Raw genomic sequence first — 27,457 nt, 5'->3', positions numbered from 1 at the left:
ATGTCCAAAAAGCTGTGTTAACCTAAGTTGAACATCTGAAATTAACAATTACTGTACCTACTTAGATAATGAAGATGCATAGTATACAGCTGAAACTCATTAATAACAACTTCCTAATGGTGCACTGGATTAAGGTTTCAATAGTATTTTTCTCACTCACCAGACATGAAAACAATTATTAACAGGGACAGAAAATTATTATGCTCCATACCACTGAGGTATACCCATTAATATTCTCCTCATGACAGCTAAGCCCCTAAAAAGAGGATGCAATTTAGTCCTGGATAGTACTGCAATGGATAGTGGTGTCATTACTCAATTCTTAAACATCTAGATGCAATGAATACATAGAAAGAGTGTAACAACAAATCCAAAGTTCTTTAGAATAATATTTTAATTGAACTTGAAGACCTTGACATTTTTGTATCTTCAGGGGAAACACATTTTCATATGTAGCATGGTCTTGTGAAATACATAAGAGTGCATAAGCTGTCTTTATTTACTCCTGATGGGTTCCACAGGGCTAAGTTGTATATTGCTCCAATATAATCTATAAATGAATAATTGTTCAAAGTACTTCTGTTCCCACTGATGTCTTTTTCCATTAATTTTCTCCCTTCAGAACAGGCAACAATTCCCCACTTTCCTGTAGTTCCTGTAAAGAAATATATACAGCAATTATTCCTCTATGTACATTTTGTGATTATGCTAACAAGATTTCAGTAGGGATGGTTTACGGACAAGAAGAGAACTCACTGGCTGCTAAGGGAATACACTAGGTGACTCAGTAGAGGTCCCTCTTGACCAAGACACTGAAGTTCATAATGCTGTTAAATGTTAATAATGTTAAATTCTACTTTCTGTTTATTTAGCAAGAGAGGAGATTTATTTAGTGAAAAGACACATCTTCAAAGGAACTGGTTATTACCAACCTTACTAGGTAAATCCCTGTGTATATCTCTTCTAGATGTAATTTGAGATATGTTTTAGGCATACACAAAATTTTACAACATCCAGAATGCCTCCCATAAAATGAAAAAATTACCATCCACTGATAGATTTTGTTTGTACCACACGTCAAAACAAACAAGACAGTAAGAGATCTGTAAGAGTTCTAAATAAGAGGTGCTTGCCCTTATCCTCTTGATGATTTAAATTATAAGGCTGTTAACTATAAGAACTAGATAACACCACAGAACAGTTTTAAAATAACATGTTGTGGGGTATATATATTCTTTTCCCCCATGTCAAGAGAAACAACCATCTCAATTCTATTACACAGGATGCTGTATTATGGAATGCATTTTAAAACACTGACAACACTCATCTACCCATACAAGTTAGTCAGTGTGAACTGAATACAGTCCCAACGATGCAAAGAGACAAATTACATTTTAGATACCAGGGACAGAAGTGTTTTGCAGCATCTACGCAATGCCTGAAACTCTACTCACAGATGACTGAAATAACCCACACACTTGTTAAATAAATAAAATTAAAGTATTCTATGTAATTTAAGTAATACCGGTATTTTTAGAACTAAATGAGATTTATTGATTGCATCTTCCCAGGAGTTACAATGTCTGAGGAATTGGCTATAAAACATTCAGACAAGAATGGGCTCAAGAGTATTTGGGGTTTAGAACACTGTGCCTGCTCTGTTACAAAAATCAAAAACCAGAGTAAAAGATGCAGATCTATTTTTGTTGCTTCAGGGTCTGTTCAAACAACTACAATAAACCTTACTTTCTTCCAGGAATGAGACTGTTTGCTAGGAAAAAAGTCTCGCCCACCTTATTTGAGAAAAGCAATGTCAGAAGTAAAACTAGGAAGAGAAACCTTTAAAAATGCACCCACAGGGTAAAAATGGTCTTTACAGTAACAGTAACTGACTGCTGTCAAGAAAATACATTCCACTGCTAAATCTTGGCATATGAGAATGCTGGAGATTTAGGGCTCCTTTCAACTGCGTGTTGAGCTAATAGAAGGCACAGTAAAACCAACCAAGTCATTCTGTTTCAAGATCTAGGGCCGCTACATGGGAATTTCTGTATGTTATGGACAGAAAAACATTTCCACATTTATAAACGAACAGTCCATTTACATTTCAAACAAGATTCTCCCATTCCTACCTTTACAATATCCAGCCCTCCAACAAGTTCACCTTTCACATATAATTGAGGATACGTTGGCCAGTTTGAATAGGTTTTTAATCCTTGCCGCACCTAAGAAAAATGATCTTAAATGTAAACTTCAACTTTAGTAAAAGCAACAATGAAATCCTCAATTACAAAGAAGCTCACTTACCTCTTCGTCTTCCAGTATGTCAAATGTCTCATAATCAATGCTACAGAAAAAAGAAAAAAAAAAAAAAGGAAAAAACAAAATCATCTACTGTGGAGTTCTGCAATGCAAGACCCTCAAAAATTCCAAATGGGTACGTTTAGCAGCTAGCTTTCAAAGCACTCAGAATTAACAGGTAATAGGAGAAAAATGTCAATGCTTTATGCATCAAGAACTGTAATGTAAAAAGTGTTAAGTTTCATGGGAAACTCCTCATAACACACAGATAACAGCACAATGAACTAAAAAATTAAGCCATGTAACTTAGGTTGTAACTAGACAAAATGTGTTCAAAGTAATTCCTTTCACTATTAGCCAAGACACTCATACTTTGGAGGTTTTTATTAAGGAGTCAACCAGCTGCAGCTAATCTCACCATTTTCATCTACTACTTGCATAAAAACACAAAAATAAAATGCCTGTGTAAACCTGATTTCTGGTTGATTCATGCAGGAGTTTCAGTATGCATCTCCTAGGATTCCAAGGACTGGCACTCTTCAGTAACTAGCAAGTATGCAGATTCCTGCAAGTGGACTAGGGCCAGTGACAAGGAACAATTATTTGAGTAACTGCTACTTATTTCCGAGTTGCATATTGATATATAGTTATCTATCATCTCAAAAAGCCCATTCTAACATCTAGTAATCAAAACAGCTGCTTAACCTCTTAACTAGCAGCACAAATGAAACAAGAGGTTTATTCAAAGGAAGAAGATACTAATCTCTCTCACTACAGAAAGAATTGCTTTGAAGAGGAAAACTGAGGCTAGATAACATGCAAGGTTCCAAGCCTAAGGAAACAGATCAAGAGGGACCTCTCTAAGAGGAGCTGCTTATCAGAGTGGAAGGATTTCTTTCATGTCAACAAACACAGGGGAAAAAATAAAAAAAGAAAAATTCAGTGTTGCTATAAACTTCTCAATCCGAGCAAGACAATCACTATGTAGCAGTGCTAAAGCAGCGTAGTATCTGACACACCACACCTGACTTGGTGTCAAACGAGCATAGTTGTGATTTACACTATGGGCTTTCACATAAAGATACTTCAGAAGACTCTTAAGGAAAATTATGCTTGGGGAAGTCGTCCAATAATATTTTCCAAACTCTTTATTTATAAAATGTAGTTTTTGAAACAGAACTGGCTTCCCAAATTAAATTAAAAAAACCCCACATACATACCCAGTACTATTTAGGATTTCTGTAATTTGCCTGCTGAATCCACATTTTGCCATCTAGAATACAAAACACACATATGTTAAAACATATATCTGCTATATTTAATTCACAAAATTCTAAGCCCTCAAGCTACACTAAAGCGATTACCAATTTATTGCTAGTGATGACCTTACTGGATAAGCAATACTGTTAATCCCTTTTTCATTCTTCTTTATACTCTTTGAGCTTTAAATAGTACTGAATGTCTCTCTCTTTATATACTCTGCTGAAATAAATGAAAACACTGAGAATATTAAACACTTTCCTCACTTGTGGTGTGACATGATACAAGGTGAATCTGTTTCCTAGGTTTGGCATTACTGTCTTGAAAACTAGTTAGGCTTGATTATTCTCCAAACATTCAAAGAGCCAAAGCTTTAGATATGATGGGTGTAAGTGCTTTATATGCATTTGTAAAATAGACATTTTTCATTTTGAAACATACACTGCCCTTCACTTACCATTTCAGAGGGAGCAGCAATCTATGGTCAACTGATTAAAAGGCTGCATGTACAGCAAACTCCCAAACAAAATTAATAATTGAAAGTATTTTCTGCAAACTCTTCATATTGACAGTGTGCGGACACAGAACACTCACCATTTTTTAGACATGGAATTTTTAATCCAGCCTATCCCTTCTTATGGGTGATTTCACTCCACTAGTAGCTCAAGCAAAATCAAAACATGTTGAGCAACCTGCAGTCACATGAATGAGCTCAGTCCCCTGCCTCAGCCTCCCTTTAACTAAATAGCATATGAACAACTTCAACAACATGCAATCACTAACTACAATTATTGTCTAGGGTACACCACTCCAATGAAAAGTCCAAGTTAGGTGTTGTGCAAGTAATTTTTGACAAGAACTGCAGTGCAGTACTATTTATCCCCTGGTTACTCTGAGTATGCAACACAAAGCAACAGACTGACATTTAGGTTTATAGTCACTTATTATTTTAATCCTAACTGTTAGCAGTTGTCCATCTTTAGTCACTACCTTTATTTCAGTGAGCAAGATAATTAAGTGCAGCTTAAAGACAGCAGGCATAGACCATTCCATGCATGTGAGAAGATGAGGGGATCATTTATAGCATGCGGCATTATACTTTAGCCTTAAAAACATCTAGCAGCTTTTTTTAAATGCAGTTCTGAAAGCATAATCAAGTCAGAGAAATTAATAAGGATAGGACACACCATCCAATTAGGTCAACAGGGGAAAATGTCATGAAACAGGCATCCAGAGATAAAGTTTTGGGCAACAATGAAAGCGTACACCCCACGTAGGCTAGCCATCAGGGGCAAGCACTCAGAACATCAGCAGAAAATCCATTATCTGCAAAGGCAATCAATAACTAAGACCAAAAGGACATACACAGTTCTTCCACTCATTCCTGAATTGTAGATCAACTGACAGACAACACTGCAGGGCATCGAATTCCCCAATTTCACTGTAACACAGCTATCAGCATTTTAGCAATATATATCTGTCAGGTAAAACAGGGACAGCTTTTCCATGGCTTATAGAAGCACCATATAAAACCACAACTAACTTCCCAGCACTGTTAATTTTCACTAAGCAAGGAAAGCAAGGGAAAAAGAGTAATTGCACTGTTTAAAAAACTGTTTAAATGTAGGATTTTCTGCAACACTTAATCTTACCTGTTTGCTTCCCTTCATAAAAAGCATCACAGGAGCTTTGTTTATCAAGGTTTTTAGCCTACAGAAGGCACAAAAAAGACAGACAAACCAGCTTGGTTATTATCCCAAGCTTTGCTTCGATAGGAAAACAAAATGCAAAAGTGGAAAGACAGCAACTTACAGTTTTATCAAATGCATTTAAAGCATTATTATAAGCAAATTATTACTTTGAATTGCTTACAGTAACTCTAGGGCATGAATTTGAACCATCCTGTTACCTTTAGGGCAACAATTTACTTTTCTAGATTGACCTCTAAGTATCAAGCAGCAAAAAGTTTAAGGAGAAACATCATTTCAGGATATTTTAAACAGTGTCTATATTTAGTGATTTACTGCTTTTTCCCATACTGGATGTGATACTTGGCATTTTTCATTCTCCCTCTGACAATGTCTCTGCATTGCAGCGTAAGAGCCATACCTCTTGTCCATCAGTCCTAAGTTCTACGCATATACTGGCTAAGGACTAATCAATACTGAAATTCAAGAATAGATCTTTCTGCCTCATTGTGCCCGTTCCACTTCTGGTCTATCTGCACAACCCTCAGACACTCCCCTTCTTGCCATCTCCTTTCAGAAAAGGCTTTCTGCAGCAGCCGACAGAAAAAGTTAGCAAAGGCTCCTGTCCAACAGTTCCCTGCTAAGGGCAAACTACCAGGGGATCACTTTCTGCAAAAGGTCGCTTTGCATGACTTGCGCAATGCAAAAAAGAAAAAAAAAATATCTTTGCAAAACAAAACTGAATGAAGCTTTGTTGGTGATCTACAGCCTTTGCACGTGTAAACCTCAAAACAATTTTTTCTAACCAAGTTGTCTCTAGATTAAAAACAACAGCAAAACTAAGAAACGGCTACAGCAAGGGTGAGCTCCAGTAATCCGAGCTGGTTTCCCAGCTGCCAGATCAATTTCGTGAAATCAAGCTGATTTCCACCGTCCATTTTCAAGGGTGTTTTCAAGCAAAGACAACAGTTAATTGATGGGAAAGATCAAACATTGAGTAAAGGAACATGATTTATCATTAAGTAGATTCTACTACTGATATTCCTTCATTTTATTAAGTCTTCACATGCGTGAATAACTACCTTACAGGGTTTTTCTTACAAGTGACTGATAAGAGTTAATATAGTTTGTAAGAGATGTCAGTTGCTCAGAAGTATGAGGTTAGCTACCAAGAAAAACTAATCTGTGTCATGGAAAAAGAACTTCCCAGTTATCACCAGAACACAGACCTCTGCTAAACGAAGTGTGTTAACTCAAGAAACAACCACCTACTAAAAGCTGAAGAACAAACTAGGCAACAAGAAGCTACCTGCAACTTCTCCGGTGAATTTTCAGCCAGTTTTGCTTCAGGCCATTTCTACATCAAAATCTGATAAAATTGATAAAAACTTCACACATCTGTTCAAAAGATGCTGTGCTGCTCCTTAAGGGAGACATTTAGCCATACCAACAATTTTAAGCTATTAAAACACATTAGGTAAGCAGAGGACACTTCCCATTATCTTCTTTCCCCCAAAAGACTAAGTAAAGCTAAAAACTATTGAATTTATACATAAAGTTGCAGCTTATTATAGTTGCAAGTTTGCAAAAAAAGAAAGGAAAAGACTAAAGTAAACTTTTAAAGTTAGTTTTTAGAAGGCCAGACTGAGACAATCTCATCTTTACCTATAATTTAATCTCAAACTGCAAAAGGTAGTGATGTTTTGTGTGGCCTTGGTGAAGCAATTTACAGCTCATCCTACTAGAGTAACAAAAGGTAATCTCAGCCATAGAACAAATTAAAAAGGAATAAGGACACAGCTGTAAAGTATACATTATCACCATATCGAAATGGCTTCCATTCAATTATTTCTCCACTGTGGCAAGAAGGCAAAAAAACCAGACCCAGTCACATCTAGAGCACTGTAAAACTTCCTCTTACCATCCTCAGACAAGAGGGAACCTGTGCTAACTTATTTCCCTTCAAAGTACAAGCCATTTTCTTGGTAAACCAACCCCCCTTTCCAGGTCTTAATGGCAGTAGTCACATAAAAACTAGAAAAAAAACCTGCCACATCTACTAACAACTTCTCAAACAGAATCACTTCTCAGATTATCTGGAGCTCAAAAGCCTGGGGCACATCAGGACTTCAAACGGGAAGGTTAAAAGGACAAATTGGTTTCTAGATATTATATGATTCAGGAAGCAACACACTTCCTACTGCTGCAGCACATATTCATGTTGCCAAGATGGAAAAAAAAAAACCAGGAACTGAAGGACACGAGTAATCAAGAGAAATGAGGAGACAAGCCTAGGTATTTTCTCCAGTGACATTACAGTTAATGAAGACTATGATAAGCGAAGCTAACAAAAGCTACTAATGTCCAAATGACGATTTTCCCAGTTATCTTCAAAGAATAAATTCTTAAAAGAGAGACAAGAAAGAATCTATATATTCCTGCTATAATTAAGAATTAACAAATTACAAGTATAATAAGTAAAGCCTACTGGAACAGTATAGCTTAATACATACACAATATATACAATACACATATAGTTTAATACTCAAATGTAACAGTATAGTTTAATATTAAGTGATGCTTACTGTACAGAAAACAGAACGTACTAAACAACTGCATGAGTTCTGTAATTAAAGAAAATCTTGACACACTTCTGATAAAGTCAAAGAACAGAAATTGTTGTAGGGGGCTCCTCCTATACAAATGAGCATACAGGAAGCCTCAAAAATAGACACCCTTAAAATAATGATGTATTTTAACATCATACCTGTCCTCCAACTTCTGTGTCTTCGGACAGATTGTATCCAGTTCTCCTGATGCCTCAAGTTCCTAGGGAGGTTGGGGAGAAGAAAAATCAAATGTAAAAAGCAAGAAAAATGTCCTTCTGACAACCAGTAAGATTAAGAATTTCTCAGGTTCTAACCTTGATAATATCAAGTCCGCCTATAAGCTCTCCTGCTACATACAACTGCGGATAAGTTGGCCAATTAGAATATGTTTTCAGACCCTGACGAACTTCTTCATCAGAAAAAATATCAAAACTGCTAAATGAAATACCATGTTTGTTCAGTATCTCCACCATTTGTTTGCTGAAACCTGCAAACACAAAAAGAGGAATTACATGTAATTTTGAACAAAGCATTCCCATGTCTGTACTAAACCTTACTCATTTAAAAAAATCAAATTCTTCTAGACAGTAAATTCAGAAAAGCTCTAGTGTGTTATTCTTTGCTCTATCAATATCCTCAAATATTATAAAGGGGTGAAACACCTATTTATTACTGGGATTACAAAACCAAAGTATATAGGCAGCTTGCTAAATCTGGTGCTCCTCTATTTAGAGGAGTAAGTAACCTTTATCAAAGCATGTCTGTTGCTCCAACATACAATTAAAGCGAAGTTAAATGTATTCCCTTATTCTGACTTTTCCAGCTCTTCTTCAGTGAGCCTTCACAAAGAACAAAAGCTTCTCAATGACTCCAACAGCCTTCTTTTCACTCCTATAATCACAGGTGATTTTCTCTACCCCCACCATTACTCCTCCAGGTAGTACTGAACTTCTACACCAAAGTGGATAAAGTTGACACACAAAGTGAGCACCAGGACTTACACCCACTATGGTGTCACTAGTTTAACTTAGAAATTTGGCTTTCACAATGTTTTCTACTAAGCGCACATCCTTTTTCCTACTTCATGGTAAAAGGCAGATTCCTTTTTTTTTTTTTTTTTTTTAAATGTTTTATGTTCACATGAATACTTAACATTATTTTACTACCCTTGTGACATTTTCATACCATGTTTTGTTTTCTTTTATGGCAGATCTTCATTATGTCCTACTCCGACAACACTCAGCAGGGTATTAAGCACTGAATATTACAATGTAAACATCCAGATTTTCTAAGTTTATTTACTATGTAGCCAACCTGTGAAAAGTTTCTCCCTTCCATAACTAAGCATCTTTTTCTTAAGAAAAGAGTTATTTATAAAAAGTTGTAGGTATGAAAATTTTATTACAGAATTTACAGTCTATAACCACCTAAATCTTCTTGCGCTAGAGAGAAACCCAAACAAAATTTCACTTTCAAACAATTCTCCTTCTAATAAGAATCGTGACCTTAAAATAAAGTGAAACAGTAAACTGATTTATTTAAAAATAAGATAAAATTGGTTTTTACATCATTCGTCTCTACAGACAGTCTTCAAAAATCACTTTAAAAGCAAAACCACACCACCCATGCCTTTATGTCAACAAGTCTGTTCTTTATGGGGTAGCCTGAAGAGAAACCTTAGACTGATGTTCAAAGTCACCTTCATCCACTTCACACTTCCACTGACACAGAAGCACAAAGGGACCTCCAGAGAAGACATCAGCCTCCTGGATGCTTCACAGTGTATTGCACATATTTACGCCATAAGAAAGCAGATGAGAAGTCTGCTGCACTTTACAACACAAGGAAGCCAACAATTGATGATCAAATCTGGATTCACAACTCCGCTGTTCCTCCACAGTGTTACTTGCTCGGCTATGAAAATTATGCTACTCAGGAAAAATAAGTACATTGCAACACATTGAAATTTGGCTTCATTTCTAACACATAGTCTTTATCGTAAAGTATTTCAACACCTGCCACTGTTGCTTGCATGCACATCCCGTCTAAGGAAGCAGAAGCTGCCCAGACAACACTATCATATGGTTTGCAAAAAGGATCTGTAAGAATCTGTCCATAAATCAATTTGATAATAACATGTGCTTTATATATCTTTGCCAACTCATTCTATTTTGGATGCAAATGTCCTTGCAATTCTACCAATTCCTTCAAAGAACTCCAGCAAATGCTGTGCAGGCAATGAAAACCTCTACACAAATACCAAAAAAACAAGAGACAACGCTTAAAGACCTTAATAAAGGTATAGAATAATAAAAAAAAAGCTTTAAATGGGACAAAGAATCAAAGTGCCATGCAAGAATAACCTTTGATTTCAGCCTGCAAGACCACCTATTAGTTTTTGAAATATGGATTTTTACTACAGCTTTCTGCCGTTTTCATGATCTGCAATTTATTGAGATACGAAGTAGCAGTATTTATACGTATGGCATCTAAGTTGCTTTTCTTTCTACAACTGAAGTGTTAAGTTCATGTACAGCCTGAAGTAAAACACAGATTCTGAAATTTTTCATACATCTGGGAGTTCATTAGTAAACAGCTAAAGGCTGATTGCTGATGGTTATTCCATCGCCAATATATTAACTCATTTCTACTGTAAGGAACTGGGGGGGGGGGGGAAGCTTTATTTTAGCTGTAGGCAATTACATGCAAACTAGAAAGATTGATTGGTTATGTTTCATTTTGAAGGGTTATGGTAGCAGTCTGGAACTGTTATGCTTAAGGATAAAGTGCCAGAACAGCTTTACTTTCATAACAAAAGATTTAGGTTGAATTTCTGAAGAAGTGCCATACATGCATTACAAGGAATAATTAAACCACTAACAAAATGTTTTAAGTGGTTATCTAGATGATCATAAATGCCAGTCCCGATTCTACACCAATAAAAACATCCTAAATAAATTACAGTATTGATGAAGCAAATAAATGCTACCCCAGTCCAAATTAATTCGCTGGAATAACACAATGTACATAGCAACCACATACAACTGGCAGTAAACACAATGCCAAGGTGACAAACCTTGCTTTACACTATGCTTCGTGGGCTTTTCTACTGAAGAAATTACCAACTACAAGGAGATCCCTAAATACACTGCTGGATAAGGTTCCCTCTACTTGCCACTAAAGACTCAAGTGCAAGTCTATTATTTGTACCAAAATAGATACGATTCAAAAATATCTTAACCTTTAAACAAGCATGGCTCCTTTTATTTAATTCTATTTTCACTACTGCTACTACTGTTATAACAGATCCTTATCACCTCTGACAAAATGTTGTTACCTACACCTTGAAAGAGACTTTGTCTGTCCTAGGAAGTTTAATGGACCTAACTTAATAACATCTCCCAGCTACTGCCAGAAACTATCACAGCAATCTAAAGCTGGCATGGTGTTTAACTGCAAAAATCAAGAGTTGTAAGCTTAGATGACTTCATGCATTGCACTACATTTTAATACTTCCAATTTTAACACATACCTCTATTTACATAAGTACCTCCTGTGCACTTCTCATGAGGTACCAGGGATGAACAGTAAGAACTGAAAGCTTGAGGAATATTTACTTTATCATATTAGGACATGCAAATGAACCCGTGTTATACCCTTAGGTCGCTTTCCATATTGAGCTCATGATGAAGTATCTAACTAACCTTAACCCTGATGCCTCAACATCTTTTTCCGTTTGTTTGTTGGGTTTTGGGTTTGTTTGGGGTTTTCTGGTAGGATTTATTTAAATATCTTCACACCTGTCTCCCATCAAAAATTCAAACACAGGCAAAACAGTAAAGGGTCTTTTCTCTGCATAACTTTTAAATTCTGCCAAGAATTCTGCTCAATGCCCTTTAGAAAGCCAGCCCTCTACTGAACACCCCCAGAAATTCAAAGGAGAAATGGTGTGCCTGTGCCATCAACTGATCACACTGATGCAGAGGCTGATGTGGGTGTAAGAAAGAACCTGGGCACACCAGCAGTTCAGAGGATTGCCTGCAAACACCTTTGAGCTCACCATGGACGTAGCAAACACCATGCTTTACTCTTAGAGCTTACCGTGCACCTGCCAAACAACTCACGCTGCAAGCACAGCAGGTCCACTAACAGCAGCGTCATCCAATGCAATTAAACATAAAGCACATGTATCTGAATAAGCTAAATAGTATACACCCCAACTGTACTCACACAAATATCAGGAGCTCATCAGAGCGGTGCTCTATTACACACAGGTAGGCTTCAAAAGTCTACTTCAGAATAAGCCAAAATCTCCATTCCTACAAAATTATCTAGAAATTCCTATGACGACACACCACTTTCACACACCTATAACCATATTGTTACAGAATACAAATACAGAATTATCTATACATAAATAGAAGGAACTTCATCAGCTCTTCATAGGAGCAAACACCTACGCACAAACCGCTAGAATCCCAAGTTAATACCCAACAGCACAGTGAACGTGAAAGTTCTGACAGCTGCGATTATTTCTGAAACTATTTCTACTGAAGTGATTCTGGGATTAAAATTAGTGCATTGAAATGAAACAGCAGCCTTGAAATTAGAGAGGAAAAAACCTGAGAAAAACAGTGTGCAGATATCACCATAGCAGAAGCCAAATACAGTACGGGAAGCCTCAGTCCATCTTACACCTTCTCTCAGATTTCTATAACCCTTTTACAGCAACATCTGAAAAAGCAGATTGTAAAATGGCATGCAAATATTTTAAGAGCCGCTGAAAGTACACGGAGGCAATGAGAAAAGCTGCACACAAGACCTAAGTTTTCAAATATTGTTTCATGACTTTCACATATAAGCCTTCCTTCATGAAAAGGGCAGCAGGCACTACACTGAACTCCCTCCAATTAACAGTGCCTGACAGTCTCCTCTCCTGCCTAACACACACTGTATGTATCCTTCCAAAGCTGCTCTTTGTAATTCAATCCAGACCAGCAGCTTCAGCACCGTTAGCACTCTGCTCAGCTCCCTCATTTGTCAAAATGAGGACACAAAACCACCTAAGTTAAAAGAGACTCTTATTTACTCTGTGGACCCAAATCCTCGATTTCAATAACTACAACTATACAGAACTACAATAGCTTTACTGTAATAGAATGCCTTCACAGACACAATGCAAAATAGCAAAGGCAATTTGGCAATTCACGTATCACAGATCTGCATTATTCTCACTTCACCAAATCAATGCGTTCCATGTCATTATCCTTCCTTTCCCCCCCTTTTAACAGTACATGGAGATAAAGACAATTTGAATCCTTCCAGGTTAAGATAAATGGACAACAGAACATATAAGTTCAATTTCTTGTAGGTCCTTTTATACCATTTCATCCATTTTTCTTTACATAGCTCTTCACTTAGTTTCTCCTGGACACACGCCAATACAAAGCACAAGCAGCTATGTGGGGACATCTGCACTTGAAACTGTTAACTGAAATTAATACTTAAAACTGTGGTGAGATCTTCCATGGCTGGAACATTAGCAGTGCATGCACACCACAAGGATATTTGGCAATTACACGAATACAGCATCAATAAATCACCACACCACACCAACAGTTCAAACCCAGCACTCAAGAACTCCTGAGCAGGCACAAGCAGCACTGCTCTGTCTGCAGGCTGCCTGTGCAGAGCCCTTACCAAAAGGAAGTAAAAAAGAACAGTGTAGAGTCCTCATGTCCCTCCTCAGGAGTGTTTTAAACTTACTTAGTTCACATGCATCTCTGCCACGATATAGGAACATTTATGAGGAACCCGTCAAGCCTATGCATGCTACTGTAATTCATGCACAAATAGACAAAACAATTGTTTTCATTATTTGTTTTTAGACACATAACTGACGTTTTGCATGACAGCAACTTTTTTAGCAGTTATCTCTTTAATGGTTCCATAAATATATCGCACAGCCCCTTCTTCAGGAGCTAGCTGTTGCTAATTCTTTTCCTATTCTCCTGTGGTGGTTCACAATTTCTTCATCTCTTCGGCCCAGCAATGTACTTGGTATGATTTGCTCCATAGGATATATGGATTCCTTTGCTAAGCAAACAATCTTAAGTCATCTCAGTGTCAGCTACTTGTCGAAAATGACCCATCAGCGTTGCAACATTTGACATGTGGACCAATTTGGGGAGAGAAAGGAGGTAAAAGAAGTCAATGCAACATTTTTCCCCCATCACCTTTCCCTCCCGTCAGTTTTAAATTTTTGTAATTATATCTCATTGCCACCACCCCCAGAATAAGACCTTTTCAGTCTTCCCATTCCAAGTGAAGTTCTGGAGATAAGGAACAGCTGGTTTTCCACACTGCATTTTGCTTCCCCCCCCCCACACACACACCCCAGATGCAATATGGGTCTTGGGGAACAAGCCGTTTACGAAAAACCCACATGGGACCTAGGGTTAAGTGTTCGCTTCTGTTAAGATATCAGATAGAAAAAGACTGGTGGGTTAGAAGCAGACTGGCAAGCGAAGATAAATTTCAACAAAGGCAGGACAGGGATACAAAGGAAACAACCTGGAAAGTGTTGTGAATTGCCAAAACCATGCCCCAGAGCTACACCAGAACTAGAGGGAGCCATAACCAAACAAGAGCCTCCAAAAGAGTGCTGTCTGGTTCAAGCAATCTCCATCCTACATCAGTGTTACTCCCCCATTTACCTCTCGCAGCTCACCACAGAAGGACCTACAAGATTAGTTCTGCAATCCAGCTTCTTGAAATGATGTGAGCAGAAGAATGGCCGCTTCGTAGCACTTAATTTTGTCTTTTAACATTTGTTTACGCACTTTCCGTATAGATCAACACTTCAAGTTAGCTCGCACCCAAGCAGTCTAAACAGTGTGCAAGAGTTAAGAGAATTAGGTTTAACAAAAGGCATTTCCACTGCAGCAGAAACACATGCTACTGGTCTTCCAATTTTACCACTTAGGGTAGTTTTCGTTTCTTTCTCCAAAGGGCAACAGTGATAGTGGATGTCAGTCAGTCAGTTCCCTGAACTGAAACATTTTCTTCAGACTACTTTACATTCTCAATGTGGAACTTGCTGCACAAAATATGTCATGAATAAACACTGAGCTACCTCAGGAGAAGTGTCCTAGTTCAAGGATAGCATTGCACATCACATTCTTTAGAAAGCCCCTAAACTCTGTGATTCCATTTCCAAAATTTATCTAAGGGAGCAACAATTGTCTAGCTGCACATAAGCAGTATGAAAATATTTTCATTAATACTTCTAGACATACAAGACACCGTTGGGATGTAACTCCCCCAAACTGAGTACATTAACAACTAGCCCAAAGCAAGCACTGTCATGTTGAACACAAATTTCAGAAAACCCTTACCACAGCGAGGTTCTTTTGGAGACCCTTTCATAAACAGCATGCAAGGGGCAGCATTGATGAGTTTCTTTAGACGTACGTTGAGATCTTCTTTTGCACCATCGTTAGAGCCAGCAGAAACAGAAGTGCTGGACGCGTGGCGCTGTACTTTTTTGGTCAGCTCTGGGGCATGTGCACCATCTAATCTGTCAACTTTCTGAGAATTCTAAGGAAACCAAAACACAGGCTCGTGTTAAAGCATTAAATTCAGAATTTGTACTGTAATAAAAAAAATAATAAAAAAACACAGAAAGTATAGATTTTCAGATGTAGGGTACATTAGTGTATTGATCTTTTAGTTTTTAGCTCCAAGACTCATACCATTCTGTTGGCTGGCTACTGCTAATGCTAGCAAATTTGCTATTAAAAAAAATTACTAGAGAAAGTATTTTGCATTTTATTATCACAGGCAAACATGACCCAAATAGACATGTCATTCCTACCAAAAGATTTACTTGGGGTTTTGCCATGTTGTAGAACTACAGCTAGGCAAGGAAACATTACTGAAATTTTTTTGACGCAATACAAAGTACAAAAACTAAAATAAAAACTACGTAAGAATCCTAAAGCCATTAAGGAAGCTCTGAAATATTTCATACGAAGTGTAAGAACCATTTCTATCTACTTTTTTAGGTTCCACTGGATAGTTAAATCAGATGCGTAAGTGTTTCTTCACTGAGAAAGTTCTTAAGGTTCTGCTGTTCCGGCTGTTGTATTAAAAAGGTATACATATTAAAAATCCACATGGAATCCATTTTCTCTCACCTTAAAGAATAAGAACGTTGGAACAGAACTAATTCCATATTTTTCAGATACTTCAGGCACAGCTTCAGCTTCCAGCTAAAAAAAAACCCAAAAAACAAAAACAGAGGAAAAGATTATTTTCATAATCTTCTTTAAAGTTTGACTGTGGATGTCAATCCTGTCTAGAATGTTCTTCTAGGCATTTTATACATTTAAAAAGGATTTGATGCAGAAGTTTGTGACACATTTGCATTTAAATGAGACTCACTGGGTTGGCATGTCATCCACTGAGCCTACACAGTGTCAAAACAGGTTCAGAGGTTTTTATTTTGTTGCACATTTCAAAAGATGCCTGGAGGCTGCGAATAAAATTTTTGGTGCACTAGTGACCTAGTAAATTTTCAATCATATGCAGCTACTACTATATTGAAATCCATAAATCATTGACCCCAGTTATGTCATGATTACAGTGCTTATTTTCTGCCCACAGCAATTCTTGCTGTTTGCTCTATTGACTAATTTCAAGGGGCAGTACATCATGACTGACATTTGCAGCCTTCTGCAAATTATGAAGAAAAAAAAGGAGCGTTTCTTCAATAAGCTATTGATGTCTACTAAATTTTATTTTTAACTCCTGCAAGGCTACCAAATATTGAGTGGCAAACTTGTTGAGATTATTGGTTCTAATTTTATTCAGCATTCAAATGCATACCTTGAAATTATATAACGTAGTAGTTTGCCAGGAAAATACATGTTTTAACTAACTCAACTTGTGATTTTCTGTGCATGGGCTGAAAGCTTACTTGAGTGGCAGAAGATCTAGTACAAGGTTACGACACTGGTTGTGTAACAACTGCACAGTTAATGGTTAAAAAAAATAGTAGCATTGCAGGTAAACCTGCAATCCAGTGTACAGGAGAAAAGGCTTCTCAAATTCCTATTCCATAAACCACACAGTGAATGAACAAGCATAAAGAGCTACTTAATAATTTGCTCCTGCTTGCCCTTGTCCATCCTTAATGTATTTTAGAAAATACTGTGACTGTTCTATTAGCCACAATGCAGTGAACCTCTGAATATTTCAGTATTACAGCACGTTTTGATTTGCTCCAGCTATATAGGCTCTTAATGAACCCACTAAACACAGGAGCAACCCACTAGATTAAGTCAAAACAGAGTGCAAGCTTCACCTCCATTTCTGAAGAATCAATTCTCCATCAGGATCAACTGAGAAACTAAAGCTATAAACTGAAAGCTGTAAATAGATTCCAATTATCTATTCTCTTTCAAGTGACAAAGTGATTAAGTGACTTCTACCTATAATATTAATTTTCTTTTCCAGTAAAATTTCCTACCTACATACTTACGTTCCACTCCGGTGAGGTTCGCACATACAGAACAAATTCAATTTCCCATTTCAGTAACTTGCTCTTACTGGTGCAACTTCTCAAAACACTGTTTCTAAGCGTTTCTGGATATAGACATACTTTCATTTTAACCAAGCCAAGGATCTTAAAAGAGTCAGGCTACACAATTAAAATGAGAAATCACATTCAGAAAGACACCAAAATTTACTGACAGTTTTGGAAGTTCACCTCATTATTACTTAGCTCTATTCTACAATGTAACTGTTTATGATTTCCAAGGCAGTACCGCTACTCTTGGTTAGTCATCCGCAGCCCTCTGATTCTTGCCAATTAAAAGACAGACTGGCTATTCGGGAATACAGACCAAAATCCCAAAAAGGTACTTCCAAAATCAAACCCATTGCCCATGTGGAGCCCCCTCACAAAAAAAGTCAAGAAAATCCACCCAAGTCTTTCTCTAAGCAAGTACAGCAGTAATACTGGGGGGGGAAGGAGGTGCTACTACCTTAATTCTACCTTAATTTTGTAACACTTGATCACTTTGGAGCCTTATTAAAAAATAAACTAGAGCTGAATAATAAAGGTTGTAAATAAAAAATATATGAATATGAATAATAAAGAGGCAACAGAGTTTTCAAACTTTCTTGGGCCTACTAAAAGCTGCAGCAACTCCCTATAAATTTAAGCATCTTGAATTTTCAATGCTGACAATTAGTCTTTTGAAGCTCCAAGTAATAAAATACTACCATTAAAATAGTTGTCCTTCTGTTTTACAGATAGAAATGCCAACTGAGAGGAATCATTAAAAAAACCACACACAAAACCTAAAGGCTGTAAGAAATCAAATTAAAATACTCACACACAGCTGGCTGCTCCATTACTCCCTGCCCTCATAATCACAGAAGTGTCTCATTAACAAGAGAAAGTTGTTTTAAAACAAACAGCATGTTGATGAAGTGCATTCATTTTTCCCTCCACACTGGTTCTCTTACTAGGATGTGCAGACAGTCACAAAAATAAAGCATCTCATCCGTGTTTATATCATCCAGCACTACGCAACTGTCATCTTAGAGTGACAATGTTGCACAGACTTACATTTACCTCCCTTTAAACTTCACAAAAAATTTTTTCATCTTTAGTATCAGACAGAAACAATCCCTATGAATTACTAGATCCATTTAGCTAACCAGTAACATCATGGTGTATCTGGTTTGTGCGGGCAAGGTTTTGGTAGCGGGGGGCTACAGGGGTGGCTTCTGTGAGAAGCAGCCAGAAGCTTCCCCCATGCCCAATGGAGCCCGTGCCAGCCAGCTCCGAGACGGACCTGCCGCTGGCCAAGGCCAAGCCCATCAGCTACGGTGGTAGCACCTCTGGGACAACACTGTTAAAAAGGGGGGGGGGGAAAAAACACCTGCATGACAGCAACTGCAGCTGGAAAGGGGAGTGAGAATACATGGGAGCAACAACTGTGCAGGCACCAAGGTGGAAGGAGGGCAGGAGGGGCTCAAGGCACCAGAGCAGATTCCCCAGCAGCCTGTGGCAAAGCCATGGCAAGGCAGGCTGTCACCCTCAGCCCATGGAACCCACCGTGGAGCAGATATCCACCCACAGCCCACGGACCACCCCACACCAGGGTAGGGGGATGCCCAAAGGAAGCTGTGACCCCATGGGCAACCCACCCTGGAGCAGGCTCCTGGCAGGACCTGTGGCCCCAGTGGCGAGAGGAGCCCAGGCTGCAGCAGGGTTGCTGGCAGGGCTTGTGACCCCAGGGGGGACCCCGATTGGAGCCAGCTATTCCTGAAGGACTCTACCCCGAGGGAGGGGCCCACGCTGGAACAGTGTATGAAGAACTGCAGCCTGTGGGGAGGACTCACGCTGGAGAAGTCTGTGGAGGACTGTCTCCTGCTGGAGGGACCCCACGATGGAGCAGGGGCAGAGTGTGAGGAGTCCTCCCCCACAGGAGGAGGGAGCGGCAGAGAAAACACGTGATGAGCTGACCACAACCCAAATTCCCCGTGTACCTGTGCCGCTGAGGAGGGAGGAGGTGGAGAAAATCAGGAGTGAAACTGAGCCCAGGGAAGGGTGGAGGGAACGTGTTTTAAAATCTGGTTTTATATCTCATTATCCTACCCCAATTTGATTGGTAATAAATTAATTTTCCCCGAGTTGAGTCTGTTTTGCCCATGACTGTAATTAGTGAGTGATCGCCCCGTCCTTATCTTGACCCATGAGCCTTTCACTATATTTTTCTCTCCCCTGCCCAGCTAAGGATGGCAGTGATACAGCAGCTTTGGAGGGCACTCAGCCTCCAGCCAGGGTCAACCCACCATACATGGGAACACATGAAATCTGCAGCACATTTGGAAAGAATAGTGTTGCCAAATTCATCTCAAATCCAGGGATAAAAATCATGCTTTAAAAATTATGGCTATCTACAGAACTGAAGGACTGAGACGCTGCAGGCTCAGAGAAAACTAAAAGCTCATTTGTTAGGCAAAATAGCTACTGAAAAAAATCCTTTGTTATATCTTAGTAGACTGATTTCTTTCTTTTTTTGTTCCCTTCTTTAAAGGGCATGATAAAATGAAGGTGTTAGTTAAGCTTGCAATACCAAGACGAATTTGGAAAGACCTAGAATTTTCATCCCACAGATTTTTGATGTATCTCTTGCATATGTTCAACTTGCATCTTTAAATGTGAAGCAACAAAGGAACCTCAAAAACAACTTTACCCATGTTTTGTAATACTTTATTCGTACTTTGTAGTAATGTCTCTCCTCTGTTTAAAACAAGCTCAGCTGCCTGACTTACCTTCACAAATGTAACCTGCATGTGTTCCTTTGCTAGTGCTGCCATAACCTCATTCATTTGAGCACACTGAGGAGCCCATGGTGCCCAAAAGTGGACAACTACAAGGGACCTATAAAAAAAAAAAACAAACCAACAACACATTAACTTTTAAAAATAATCATGCAATATAAAAGTTTGATATGCCACGCCAAAACAACCCAAAGACAAACACAAAAAATGCCCACCACCCACATAATCTTCCTGAGCAAAAAAGAAAATCAAACAAGTGAAACCAGGAACGTTTTCTATGACTTGCACTGACAAGGACTTTAATGCTTTTTCAGAAAATACTCCAAAACCAAACCAGCACTGCTAAGGTAATGCAATACAAAGAAAAACATTGTCGTGCATTTTGACAGTAAGGCATCATCCCATATGAATGGGAGACAGGAAGAAGCAGCAGCAGAAATACTGAAGCTCAAGTCATAGACTATAGGACGCAGACTTTGAAGCACCTGTAGGACAAGCACACAGAATCACTCTTGGGCATCCCGTGCCTCTTCCCAGGAAAGCTTTCTACCTTCACAAGGTCTGGGAGCTCCAGAGCTCTGCAGCTTCACCATCGCTTTTCTCCTCTCAGTGACACTATTGCCTCTTCACTAATTGTACAGGGAATAAGGTAGGAACTTTTCAAGTCTACTGAGACTTCTCTAAAAACACGGTATTCTTATGATCAAACTGGGTACCATGAGATAGCTCTCATGAGCTTAAACAATTGCACTTTGATGACAACAGTGACAAGCTATTTGAACCTAATTTTCAATTCCATTTTCCAGGTTTGCTGAAGACAAAACCACTAGACAATAAGGGATAAAGACTACCTATAATGTACTACTTTTAATCTACTTGGAAAAAGATGTAGAAATTAAGTCAATCATACCATAGAAGCCATTTAGTGTCTTTTATTACTAAATAATGACAGTTCATGATAAATTTTAATAGCTATGCAGCAGCACAACATTCATATCAAAATAGTTAACAGCTGTGTTATCTGACCACAGCGCTAAACTCAACTGCAGAGAACTTTAAAAATCATAAACTTATTTTCCAAAGCAATTCTAGAAAATGTTGGTAGAAATATAGTAGGATAGTGTCTTTTTTTTTTTTTTCCCATCATGTCATCAGACTGTGGTTCTGCTTGAAAAGCTGATGAAAACTGGCAAGATATACAGGCTAGTAAAAACTTAAATTATGGAACAACAAGGTAGTTCTATTGCAAGTGCCAGCCTTGCAAATTTAGACCTGAGCTCAGGAACAGTTCAAGACATCTTCTCCAGGGCTGTCATCTGTATAGATTCTTCCAGCACTCTTGTACACGAGTCACCAACAGCAATGATCCCAAAGGCAAACCGTCTCTCTTTAATTACAACAAAATAGCTGTAAGGCTTCTTCGGATTGATTTCACTGCTCACAATTGACACTAGCATTTAAACCCCAGTAAAGGTTCATTTCAGTGATTTACTTTTTACCTACAAGTGGGATTTGACAGGGACTCCTTGAGAAACCCGAGACCACATCCCACTGCTCAGAGTACAACCGTAACTGCAAAACTCTGTTTCAGCATGTGAACTTTTATAACAATGCTCTTTGTGGAGCCCAGCTACAGGGCAAATGAAGACACAGATTACAGCACAGGTAGATTGTGCAGGAGCTTTATCTGCCCTCATAGCAGATAGGTATTCCAAACATTACTACAGCTGTCAGCTCATACACATTTTAATTAAGACTTTTGAGCCAATGGGGACAAGCACTTCACATCATGCTGCAACCAACATTTTTTGCCACAGAGTAATGAGGTGAAAATAATTAGGTAGGTTGGGAGATGGGGAAGTCATTTATATGTATGAGAATACCCAGTCACAACAGACAGAAAATTTTAAATGAAAAAAGCAGCAGCAGTTCAATATTTCAGAAGGCAGACCAAGCTCTGAGGCAGAGAGTAATCAACAGTTTTGCTCCAGGACTGGTTTTCCTGTACTTGTTCATCACAGCCTTCATCTGAAATACAAATTCTGAAACCTCCTCCAATATCGTTCTTTACCTATGCACTATTTATTGACGCTGTTAAGAGCTCAGGGAAGCCATTACAAATGGATCAAGGATGAATAAAAACTTTTCTTTAACTCAAGTTTTGTGATGTTACTGTAAACTTCATGAAACATGCTACTCTACTCTGATCTACTACAGCTTTTACAATTAGAGAGAATGAAGTTGTCAAGCTGCTACTGCAACTACACAATGACTGTACATTGAAGAAAAAAAAAAAACAAAAACACCTCGCATCTGTTAAGCTATAAGTAGGACAAGAAGATGCTTCCACTGGCTAAAAAAAAACAGCAGAAGAAGGGAGAACAGAGAACACCGCAGTATTCCAATGGCTATGCATCAGGCCAAACCTCTTAATAACTAACTTGGCCTAACACTCTTTTTAATACTTTCTAACACTAACACTTTCTTTCCGTTAACTGAATGCAGGAATGCATATTCTTATCCTGCTACCAAGAAGCATTTCACAAGTGCTCAGTTTAATTTACTATGCATAGCGGGACACATCTGATCGCACGAATGTCAGCTCCAGAGAAGCAGAGGAATAATCACATGGTTATTTAATCCTCATTCCATCAGAGCCTGCTCTTTCCTTGCCAACATACAGCTGCAATGCACTCAATTTAAAAAGTCTTCTTCAGGAAGATAAAAAGTAACTTGCACAAAGGGTTGGGGGGGTTGTTCTTTTTTTAAAAAAGAAAAAATTAATTCACAGGACAAGTCTGATTTTGCAGTTTGACTGCACTCCCAGTATCTGAGCACTTTAAGCTTGAAAAATAGCAAAAGTAATTCAAAACTTTAAGAAAGGAAGAAAATAGAGTTTGCAAAATGAAGTACACAAGTGATTCTAAACAAAGTATTTCCTACATTAGAACCACGGTATTTCTAAAAAACCTCTATTATTACCTATAAAAGAGGATCCTACCAAAAAGGTTATGACAAGTCCCTAAGTATCTTTTCCCATAAAATTTCACATTTTGAAGTAAAAGCACAGGCCCAAAACTAAAATTCACTTTCTTTAACGCAACCTTTTTAAAATTGACTAGCAGAAGAAAAAAAACATATCACACATTCTTCTGTGGAAAAACAAAAAGCCCAAAGTCTTGTTTCTATAGCATATTAAAAGCAAAAAAAAAAATCTGCTTGAGACAGACTGACAAAGCATAGCTTTATACCTCAAAACAGCAAGAACTCTGATACGGATATCCAGAAAATAATTACTCCACAGGTCACCCACCTTTTAGGTAAAGAAGCAAGTATTAATACTTGTAATTTTGTAATCTTTCTCTGCCAGGCAGCTCAACTCACTTGGTTTTACAAGCTGATTTTCCTAAAACGTAGTCTAAGTTTTTAAGTAAAACAACAGATTACAGAATGATAAGTGGTTCAGTAATTTTGAAGACATTGGTCAGTTCATCTTTCCCAACTGTAAAATCTGGATGCTTTTTGAAAAAATTAAATCTTAAAATTCACACTTAATGTGTAACACAAAACTAATAACCTGATGTAAGAAAAAATATTTTTCTGAAATAAGGAAACCTTATAAAAATTAAGTGTCAACATAAAATGCTAACAGTTGCAGCTGATTAGCAGTGATTCTATCAGTTTGGCAAAATCAGGAAGACCATTTAGAAAAAAATAGTAGAAAAATTGCATTAGTGCCATCCTTAAAAAAAAAAATCAGCACATATTTTGTCTAAAGCTTCATCTTTGAGGAGAAAAAAAACTTCCTTTCAAGAGATTTTCTCCTTATCCATCTTTATTAAAGTCAATGTTTAGAACTTCTTTTTTAACCTTTAAATTTCAAATTCACATCTAAATGTGGAAGGTACCTTAAGTCAGCCAACATATATTTTAAAGTTCTACTACCACTGAAAAAAAAAAAATACCAGTAAAAAACAAATCTATGATTTGGGGGTTCTGTTATGTTTTGTGAGTGCAGGTTTGTTTGCTTTCTTGGTTTCTCAGCAGTAACAAACACCAGACAATTATTTTCAAATGAAGCAGAGGAAGAAAGTTATCAGTACTATCAACTCATCCTAGAACAAAATAAATGTACCTAAAATACTCATATCCATTAATCAGAAAACTGAATCATAGTCTGTGGACAAGGGGAATGAGAGAATTACTGAAGGTTTTGTTGAAAATAAGTTCAAAATATTGTATTTGTTCCTGAAGCCATTTTCATTTCGGTGTGTGTATACACATGTGACAGAGTTTCCTCTACCCAACAATTCAGTTGAAAAATAATTATAGAAAGGAAAACTGGAAGTCAAACAGCAAGTTTCAAAGAATCTAGTTTCTTCTTCCAATGAGCAACACTTACTCAATGTTTCCTTATGTTGTCTTTAAGAATGTGATCCTGGTAGTTTTATCACCCCTTTTAAACCACTCATTCATTTTCCTCTCCTTATTCCTTTGAGGGCCACTTGCTAATACAGCTGTTAAATGACATGGAAATGTTTTTGATGCAGCACCTTATTTTAATGAACTTTACAAGACCTTGTTAAGTGCATACTCAGCTAATGAATTAAAAGATGTAATAACAGTTACTAGACCTTCGATTCAACAAGGCAAACCAGCAAAGCTCATAACCAAACCTTCCCTTCAGCAGTAAAGCATCCGAGTACCTAGTCACCTTTAATTACAGTAGTGGCTTAATTGCAGCAGACTCTCTCCTACCAAAGCAAAACACAGATGCACACAATTTTCCCCCAAAGGATCCGTGCCCAAGACTTCCAACACCAGACCAAGAGCCACTGCCCAGTGGCTCCAGACAATCAGCGGTCCATGGAAAAAAGCTGCCCTGTTACTGATTATTAAGCCATGAAACCAGAGTAATGAGAAACCAGCCCTGTTGCGTGAGAGGTGGAACAATTTGGTTTCACGTTGTTTCTCAATAAACAACTTAAACGCTGCTGTTTTCATTGAAAATGTTGTGCAGTCATTGTTTGTTTTGTTGACCCTTTACGGCTCAGGAGAGAAAAAAAATATTCTTAGGTGGCATGGAAGTTCTGTTTTTCCTGCCGACCTGCCCGTCCAGGCTTCCCGTTCCCTGCAGAAGGCGCCGCTGCAGGCTCACCCCCGCCCGGAGGAACCGGGTGCTTAAAAAATAACGTGTGGAAAACCGAACCCCACGTCCTTCTTCAGCCTTTTTTTGTTTGTTTGTTTGCTTTTGATTTAGCTCCGAGGCTGTACCGGGCCCCTTCCCCTCAGCAGACGCCGGCCTTCCGCCGAGCTCGGGCCAAACGCGCCAGGTGACCACGGAGCCCCGTTTGGGGGGGCCGGGAGCGGGACCGGGAGCGGGACCGGGAGCAGGCCCGGCGCGCCCCACCCCCCCACCCCGCAGGGCCGCCTGCGCCCCGGGCCCGCCGCAGCGCCTGGCCGCGGAAAGGCAGCGCTGCACGCGGCCCGGCCAGGCCCGCCCAGCCCGCCCCCGGCGCGGGGCTCCCCCGCCGGCAGAGCCCGCTGCCGCAGGGCCCGGCAGGCCGTACCCCCCGACCCCTTCCCGTCTCCCGCCGGTGCCCCGCCTCACCGATCCTTCTGCTGCAGCAGCTGCTGGAACTGCTCAGCAGAGCCCGCCGCCACCACCTCGCCCGCCGCCATGGCCCGTCCGCCGCCCCGGGAAGGCAGCAAGGCACCGGGTGACGTGCGGCGGGGCCGCGCAGGCGCCACAGCGGCCGCGCCTCCCGCGCAGGCGCCGCCCGACCGCGCAGGCGCCACGGCGGCCCGGGCCGGGGCGGGGGGCGGCCGCAGTGCTGCGCCAGGCCGGGGCGTGGGGCGGCCGCAGTGCTGCGCCAGGCCGGGGCAGGCCCCTGCGGGCAGGGCCCAGCGGGCAGGCCCCAGGCCGGCAGCCTCCGTCTAGCGCGGGCCGCCGCAGCAAACGAGGGCCACTGAGCCGTCGCCCGTCCGGTGGGCGGGCTGCCCTGGGGGAGGAGGGTGTTTTGCATGCTGTGGTTTGCTGTGCCGCTCCCCTGCCCCTCCGCGGCCTTCGGTACAACCGAGAAATAGGGTGCGGGCTGGTGAGCGTCAGTCTGGGGAGAAGGCGCTGGTGTGCAGTAACGAAGGGGGTTTGTTCGTGGGGGATGTCCCCCGCCCCACACCAGCCGCACTCGTGGCTCCGCAAGGCCCTGCGCTGCTCTGGTAACAGCTGAAAGCAAAACCTCGAACTGCCTCGGCATTTGTGAGCGAGGAGAACAGTCCCGTGTTTTGCGTGTCTTGGGTATGTTTTTAAGTAAAATCAAAAAGCCTAGTGCACCTATCTAAATGCGGAGATAACTCTGCTATTCACAAAAGGTCCCTGTTATGATACAATTACCAAGAACACTTAAATTTTGCACGATAATATCCATTAAAGCTTTTAATATCATATAGAAAATCCACATCTTCAATAATTCTGTTGGTTTTCCGATTCAACTGATTCAAACAAGACCTCAGGTTTGTCTTCACCATTCAAAAATTATTACTACTTAACATTTTGTTACCAAAATAATGCACCTTTTGTTTCTTAAGACTTAAAGATTACAATCCAATGTAATTTACATGAAGACACACAGAAGTTTACGGTATATAAGACTATGTATTAGCCCATAAAGCTGCGAAAAAAGACTAATGGGTGTGAGAGAGCTCACGGGCTTGCAACTGCCCTCTGCTCTGGAATGGGAAGGCAGGCAGCATGCTCAGGCAACATAATCTTTTGCATCAAAAGCGGCATCAAGGCAGTAATTTTTCCAATGAGCTTGACACAAGAGTGCTTGCACTGTAAAGTAATAGCAGGAGACTTAAACCCTTAAAAAAGAAACAAGAGGTACAACAGGACAGGTTGGTTGTAGTGATTACCATTCACATCAAATTGTTGTTCAGGACCAACATACTACCATTACAATTTCTTCGTATTTGCCAAGATAGTTTACTGAAAAGAATCAGATACAATGCCAACCTGAAATTAGATTTTCACTCCTTAAGCTCACTGCCCATAAATATGCAACTGTTACAACTCATGCTGCTGGAACCGGGATTACCACTGGTGATGGGGAATCGCATTGTGAGGAAATGGAACAGGATAAGAAGAGTGAATATTTTATTTTGTTTTGTCTAATAATACTTAACTCCTTTTGATGCGGAAAAAGAAAAAAAATTAATCCAAAATACTGTCCTATC

The 27,457-nt window shown here is 39.4% G+C and overlaps 1 protein-coding gene across 2 annotated transcripts; it reads right to left on the bottom strand.

Annotated features, from left to right (window-relative positions):
• Positions 1-376: 376 nt before the first annotated feature.
• Positions 377-25,964, bottom strand: GLRX3 (glutaredoxin 3). 2 transcript variants are annotated; one of them, XM_040606004.1, is made up of 12 exons: positions 25,833-25,909; positions 21,494-21,608; positions 20,213-20,321; positions 16,057-16,131; positions 15,256-15,457; positions 8,173-8,345; positions 8,017-8,078; positions 5,214-5,271; positions 3,522-3,574; positions 2,308-2,347; positions 2,133-2,225; positions 377-655 (listed from the first exon to the last, which is right to left on the bottom strand). In XM_040606004.1, the coding sequence occupies exons 3-12, from the start codon at positions 20,267-20,269 to the stop codon at positions 605-607; spliced, it is 864 nt and encodes a 287-aa protein (XP_040461938.1). In that variant the 5' UTR covers positions 20,270-20,321; positions 21,494-21,608; positions 25,833-25,909; the 3' UTR covers positions 377-604. The 2 variants fall into 2 exon arrangements, with proteins under 2 accessions (XP_040461938.1, XP_040461937.1); XM_040606003.1 differs by lacking the exon at positions 21,494-21,608 and having other exon boundaries at positions 25,833-25,964.
• Between the last annotated feature and the right edge of the window lie 1,493 nt (positions 25,965-27,457).

Source organism: Falco naumanni, chromosome 9, assembly GCF_017639655.2.
Source record: "Falco naumanni isolate bFalNau1 chromosome 9, bFalNau1.pat, whole genome shotgun sequence".
NCBI lineage: Eukaryota > Metazoa > Chordata > Aves > Falconiformes > Falconidae > Falco > Falco naumanni.
This window is presented reverse-complemented; position numbering and strand designations above follow the sequence as displayed.

Coding starts and splice junctions, on each gene's coding strand:
- GLRX3 (XM_040606003.1), bottom strand. CDS start 25,903: ATGGCGGCGGGCGAGGTGGTGGCGGCGGGCTCTGCTGAGCAGTTCCAG. Junction 20,322..25,832: donor CTGCTGCAGCAGAAGGATCG/GTGAGGCGGGGC, acceptor TTTTTTTTATAG/GTCCCTTGTAGTTGTCCACT. Junction 16,132..20,212: donor TGCAGGTTACATTTGTGAAG/GTAAGTCAGGCA, acceptor GTTTTTTTTTAG/CTGGAAGCTGAAGCTGTGCC.